Source organism: Phaethon aethereus, assembly GCF_964289735.1.
Source record: "Phaethon aethereus genome assembly, chromosome: 2".
Taxonomy (NCBI): Eukaryota; Metazoa; Chordata; class Aves; order Phaethontiformes; family Phaethontidae; genus Phaethon; species Phaethon aethereus.
The window spans coordinates 93565391-93572654 of NC_138582.1; the positions used below are offsets into that span (position 1 = coordinate 93565391).

The window sequence follows — 7264 nt, forward strand, 5'->3', positions numbered from 1 at the left end:
TCAGCATCCTCTAGCCCAGGTGCTGGTGAGTAACATTATCAACTGTCATTCCAAGATGCTGTAAAGGACAGTGCAATTAATGTCCTGGTGAACAAATACAAAACAAAGTTGGAGGCTGCTTTTTCCCTAACATAAATGATAGCTGGTGTCATCAGTGAAACAGGACACACTAAATCTTAAATGACTTTATAATAGCTAATCCTCCTCATTCTTCATATAGATAGATATTTTTAGAAAGCCTTTAAATCACAAAACAAACTTCAAAAACAGAAGAGAAACTGACTCATAGCAGTCACAATTAGTGGTTTGCTAATAGCATCTTTTCTCCCTTTCTGTGCAGGTTCAGAACAATGGAAGCTTTGAATAAGGGAAACACAAGCTTTGCTCTTGACTTTTTCAAACATGAGTGTCAGGAAGATGGGGACAAGAATATTTTATTCTCCCCTTTCAGTATTTCATCTGCCCTGGCTACTGTTTATTTGGGAGCCAAAGGTAACACTGCAGATCAGATGGCAAAGGTGAGTCTGGGCTTCAAAAGGTAGCTGTCTGAAAGGGTTGATCTCTTGGCATAACATCCTCTATGCAAGAAATTTACTGTGATGGAACAGAGGAAAACCATAAGCAGAAAAATTACTCTAATCAAAACTCTACACACATATATGCCAGCTCCCATTTCACCCCTGATGTGCACTGCAATGAAAAGACCAGTTCTCCACTTGTGCAGGTTGAAGAAATAGTCCACCCTAGCCACTGGAAACAGGCGCCCAACAAATGTGAGAAGTGGCACTGGTGACATTGTCTCCTTTTAGATCTTTATCCCAAAGCTCAGTAACTTGAGCGCTCGCCAGGGAGTGGGAGACCTGGATTCTCCATCTAGTCTGCCAGACAATTCCCATCTCACATCTTACCTCGCTGGAAATAACCCCAGAAAAAAAGACTCTGCCCTATAGTTATTATAAGATTTGCACTTTGCTAAACATAAATCCACACCCACAAGATCAAAGAAGAAACACGGTGAGACTACAACCCTTTCTTTGGGGTATGTATTTTACAGGCAAAATCAGTTCCTGAAACCCCTAAGTCATATTTGTGCAAAGTTCATAGCTTCAGCAGGAGGCCACAAGGACAGCCCCGATGCACAGTTACCTAGCTTCTATCGTAGGAGCTGAGGATTCTGCTTAAGGCAGAAGCTGTCCCACCTGGTAAGGCAGTGATCTAACTCCTGATATACTGGACAAAAGAGGGCCAGCAGGGTAACAAAGAAAGGAGTAATCTTCTGTTAGGAAGAAGGGAAAACAAAAAAAAAAGGCATAGCTCTTCTGAAAAACGTTCCAAGGTTAGATGCATCCCTTTGTAGTCTGGGAAAGGTGCAGAGCAAGGGATTTAAGGCATGAAACTGCCCACACCATTTTCATGCTTTCTGACACATGGCAGCACTCCATTTAAGACTTCTGCTTTGGTAGTCTCCATCTGGACATAATTGGCTTTTCCCAGGTATTAACTGGTCAGCCCAGGGCATAACTCAAAGTAGGCAGATTCCTCTAGAAAGGCCAGGTACATGCGAGTTTTGCCCTGCAGCCCTCAGCTTAGTGTGTGCAAGCCACTTTGTACATGTGGGCCTCAAGACCTAAGCAAAGATTTCATATTCATTCAGGACTGGACACAAGAATAAAAGGAGTTTCACACTCTTCATCACCAGTCCCATGACATCAGTGAAAGATCTTAATGAAACAGCAAATTTTCTATCATTGCATTTAGTACTGTTTTTTCCACTATAGGTACTTTACTTTAACAAAGCTGAAGGAGTCAGAAACATCACCACAACCATAAAGATGCAAGTCTATTCCAGAACGGAAGACCGTCTATCAAATCGATGTGCTTGTTTCCAGAAGGTATCACACCAAGACTAGTGATCAAGCTATGGGCATGGTCACGGTCACATCTTCTCTTGCTTGTATTTTCCTTCCATATTTGCATTTGCCTGTGTTTGCCTTCCTTAGAGGTAGTGTACACAATTAATTGGTGACAGCATCCTGTGACACCTTCACCTAATGCAATACTTACTACATGCTTCCTCTTTTTAGGCAGAATTGCAAAAACTAACCTCAAATTTGCAAAATTTAAAATTTAATGTCACCATTCTCTGTCAATAGATCTCTTGATTTTTTTTTCTTTAGCTTTGAGGAGAGATTTCTTTCTCAAATTATTACTGTTCAATAGCTAGATATTTAGCAACAACATGTTCTTTGAACTGGCATGGTTCCTACCTCAAAGAGCTAATCATAAGAACAGAGCTGCCCTCTCACACATTTGATTGCAGCATCAAGACAACAAAAAACAGAGTATTAACTTTTCCAGGCTACCTATGTTTGGTAGGGAGCCTTCTTCAGAAATTAGTCTCCATTTCAGTTGAATAGTTAACAAAATAAATTGGCATGTTGGAATTTGTCAAGTTAGACTAGTTGCTTGCAGTTAACTCTTAAGTGAATTAAAATCATTATATTCATGAGATATTTCTATGACAGACTGGCAGGCATCTTGTATCAAAGTATACGTAATTTAAGATAGCAAAAAAATATGGAAACGGAATCCCTCTGAGTCAGTAAAGCCAGTTTTTCCTCATTGACAGTTCAACCATAGTGGTGTCAAGCTCTTCTCCCTGCTCTTTCCCATAATCTGTTTTCTTTGTGGGAGTGAGCCATTTCCCTGCAGTCTGCCCACAAAGCCCCAGCGGCTGCGAGTTCTGATGAATGGGATCTTGGATCTGCATTCCACAGCCAAATCCCATGCTGGGAAGATTTATTTTAGGGGCCACGTCAACAACTCATTTGCACTGCATGAACAGGAGAGGGATTGTTCCTCATGAGTAATGCTTGTCTGAATTGTAAGAATTACAGAGCACTGTGGGTAGGGCAAATGGACCGTTCTAACAGTTTAGAAATTTAAGTGTGTATTCATGCCTCCGATTCTGAGGTAATGACAAGATGAATACAGCACAGATTTTTAGTTTACTAATTCACAGTTTAAATTCCTTGAGCTCATTTGAGAGTTTGAGCCCACATTTATTTAATCCTGTTACTTCAATATAAAGAATTTACTGCAACATAAAACCAAAATTAATATAGAATATTAACATTAAGAGCAAGATTAAGAAATTTAGGGGCAAAATTTCCATGTAACACACTCAACTTTCATAAATGGAGTCACACAGCCAAATCTTCATGTATTGTGTAACAATTACATTCTGTCTCTCACTCTCTGTATATACTTAATTTCACATCCTCCACTTAGAAACCCTTAAATAGTTCAAGCTCTTACTCCTTGCATTCTGAGACACTTACAGTGTCTATACCATGTCTACAACTTTTAATACTTTCAAACGATTCTTTTAATAGCTGTCCTGTTTAGAACACCTTTTGTGTTGCAATACAGGTAACAGATCACCTCAATAGAAAGATTTTACATGGAGCTGCATGAAGGAAGAAATTAGCAATTTTGAACAATTTTACACAACAGATGAGTAACTTTTTTTTCCTTTTCTCCAAGACAGAAGTTGGCAAATCGGATAATATCCATACTGGGTTTAAAGCACTCAACTTTGAAATCAACCAAGCCACTAAAAATTACCTGCTTAAAAGTGTCAACCAGTTATACGGAGAAAAAACATTGCCTTTCAGTAAGGTTAGTAGGCCATTTATTCAGATTATGCAGTACCATTTAACCTTTATGATCTATCTATGACAACATATCATAAACTATATGCTTTTAAATATTTTCATTATATCTGCAAATCATGTTGTTATCCTTAACATAAATATTTTCTATGAGACTCATCCTGAGACTTTGGACACTGAAATTTTAGTTTTCTGTGATGTGTATCTAATTTCAGGGTGATGTGCAGATGTGGTTAGGTGCAAATATTTGAATTGAGTATTTCCACTAAAAAATACTTTGTTCCTTTGACAAAATGCTGTGCTTGTAGGCTATATAATTTTTATCATGTTTTCTCTCTATTTGGCTGTATTTATTTATTAGCATTGATATTGGCAGGCCACAAACATAAAACAGCTGTCTCTCTTGCACTGCAGGAATACTTAGAGTTAGCCAAGAAATACTATAATGCAGAGCCACAATCAGTTGACTTTGTGGGAGCAGCAGATGAAATCAGAAGAGAGATCAATTCCAGGGTCAAACATCAGACTGAAGGTAAGCTCCTGCCTCTCCTCTCCCAATTTAAAAAGAAGCCATTCTGGAAAAAGGAGCCCAAGGCAGGTAAACAATTCACCTCAGAAAGGTAAATCAATCAGTTTTCCTAAAGTAGTCATCCAGTGACAAGCCCTTACTAAAATTAGTGCCCTCCATCTGAACATGTGAGGAATGTGTCTTACTCTTTGTAAATGAAGGTTATCCCAGTAACCACATATTTGCTAATAATCTCAAGCTAGAAGCATGCTATATCAGCACCCTGGCTTATAACCGCAGAAATCATGACAACACTTACTCCGAAACAGTAAAACTGAACAAATGTGTAAATGTTCTTATGTTTTCTATAGGTAAAATCCAAAATCTGCTGCCTCCTGGATCCGTAGATTCGCTCACCAGACTAGTCCTGATAAATGCGCTCTACTTCAAAGGAAACTGGGCAACAAAGTTTGAAGCTGAAGCTACCAGGCAAAGGCCTTTCAGAATAAACACGGTATGGGAATACACTGCGCTATATCCTAGGAGTGAAAAAGACAGGGGAGAGAAATTCCTGTCAATCTTTAAATCCACACAGCATGAAAGTTATTCCACTTAAAGCACACAGTATATTTTCTTCACCACATCTTCAGCACAAAGACTGCATACACATACTAGCACCTGAGCCTACTGTCAGAAGCTGACTTGAAGCAAGCTTCCATTCTCTGAAGGCAGGGAAAACAAAGAGGTGAACAAAACTGTATGAGTTAGTTCTTTACATTTTCATTTTTAACCATATGACAAATCAGAGTGGAATACAGCTTCCTATAATAGGTGTCATCTGAGACAGCTTAGATAGCCTGCCTACCTTCTTAGTGCCCTTCCAAGAAGACCAGAGGTCCTCTGTAAATCCTGTGTCCTACCACTTAAAGCCATAAGAATGTCTCAGACACACTGGGCAGCTTGTACAGTAAATACAATAAACTTCCACTGTGCTATTTTACCGTTCAGTCAGAGTTCAAATGGCAAACCTCTAATTTGATTTGTTGCAGCATACAACTAAACCAGTGCCAATGATGTACCTGAGTGACAAATTTAACTGGACCTACATAGAATCAGTTCAGACTGACGTTCTTGAGCTTCCATATATCAATAATGACCTCAGCATGTTTATCCTCCTACCAAGTGACATCACCGGCCTACAAAAGGTAAAGCAACTGAGAACATAAATCATGTGAAAAAACAAGACTGTAAATATTTACTTACTTTGTGCATGTGTGAGGTAAAAGGCCAGGTTGCAGTCATGTTTCTAGGAAGGAGGGTGCTGATCAGGCTCAAGGAAAAGCAAACCCCAAACTTGGTCTAGCACTGTGAACTTGAATCTCCTGGAGCTCAGACTAGATTTCTTACTCTTGGCAGCTGGCACTTGTGTGGTTCCTAATGTTGATCAATCCTGGAAATAGGTAACGCAACCCCCACAAGACAGGCTCTTCCACCTGAACAAAAATGAGGACAGAAAGCCAGCCCTGCTGAGATTCACTGTCTGTACCAATTCGGACAGACATGATTTCATTCCAAAAAAAACCCTCCACAAATTGAGCAACCTCCATTGCTTTCCAGGATGTCCAGAGATAGTACATATGGACACTGTCACCTTCTGTAAAGAGACCAATCCTGCCTTTGGATAAGAAACTCCTACTAAATTCTTATTTACTTTAGTGGGTGTTCTGTAGAAAAAAAGTTCTTTTCAGTAAATTCTAAAATGTAGGGAAGACAGAAATGTGAACAGCAAATCAACCAGACTACTGTTACTTGACACTGATGTTTCTGTTCTACAGCTATTTAACCCTGCTGTATTCCTTGACAATTACTGAGAATTGTTCAAATACTTCATTGACCTACTGCAGAGAAACATACTCCTTTAGTCAAAAAAAGCTCCAAATTGGTCTTTCACTACTGGTGTTTTGTTCTGTTTTGTTTTTCTCTTACAACAGCTTGAAAAGTTCTCCATTTAAGGAAAGAGAAGAAATATCCCTTAGGGCACAGATTTTTGAACAGTCTGTAATTTTCTGATTCTGTTTTTACTAACTGCAGCTAGAAAGAGAATTGACTTCTGAAAACTTGTCTGCATGGACCAGCCCAGAACTAATGGAGAAAATGAAAATGGAGGTTTATCTGCCCAGGTTCACATTAGAAGATAAATATGACCTCAAATCTACTTTGAGCAGGATGGGGATACAAGATGCCTTCACTGAAGGTCAAGCTGATTTCACAGGAATGTCAGAGAACGGTGATCTGTTTTTGTCACAAGTTTTTCATAAGTGTTATCTGGAAGTCAATGAAGAAGGCACAGAGGCAGCAGCTGCCAGCTCAGCAGCACTGGCATCAAGAAGTCTTGGTGCTACTGTTATTTTTGTGGCAGATCACCCTTTCCTCTTCTTTATCAGGCACAACAAAACCAAGAGTATCCTCTTCTTGGGAAGGTTCTCTTCCCCTTAGAAACTTGACCATTACTGAACAGGCTCTTGCAACGATAATGAACAAAATACACACCACGAAGAGCATCTCAATAGTCTGTGCACTTTTAAATTTTCCTATATTGTTGACAAATCTCTCAATGTTAGAAAAGAGCACATATTAAAAATAACCTGGAATTCAAGCCTCTTGTGCATTTTCCTGGCCAAGGAACCTGAAAATAATAGCACTACACTATAAGTATCAAACTGTGCACGGAACAACATTGATGTGTCTTTTCAGTACTTTCTGAACCAGAACTGCAACAATGCAAAACAGACTAAGTTGATCTAAAACAGTAATTCCCAACACACTTGCTTTGGTATCTAAGAAAAAAAGAAAGAAGAAAAAACCCTTCTGGCAGAACGCTGCTGCATCTCCCTTGGTTTCAGCTCACTACGCTGGTCATCCCAAGAGGGCTTACCTCACCCGCATTCTTGTCAGTTTTATAACAACTTTGCAGCCTGACACAGCTGGCAATGAAATAAACCTGCAAAACCCTCTGTGTTCCTGATACTGGTGCTTCTTCCTTGCATGCAAAGGGGCTGACACATGTCCTTTCTAACTTCTG

General features: G+C 39.4%; 1 protein-coding gene across 1 annotated transcript; it reads left to right on the top strand.

Annotated features, from left to right (window-relative positions):
• Positions 1–350: 350 nt before the first annotated feature.
• LOC309417869 (serpin B10-like) lies at positions 351–7264 on the top strand (the record flags this gene model as incomplete). The annotated part of the gene is made up of 7 exons (XM_082015444.1): positions 351–518; positions 1779–1892; positions 3547–3681; positions 4089–4206; positions 4554–4696; positions 5232–5387; positions 6274–7264. 7 exons carry the CDS (start codon positions 351–353, stop codon positions 6676–6678), a joined length of 1239 nt encoding a protein of 412 aa, XP_081871570.1. The 3' UTR covers positions 6679–7264.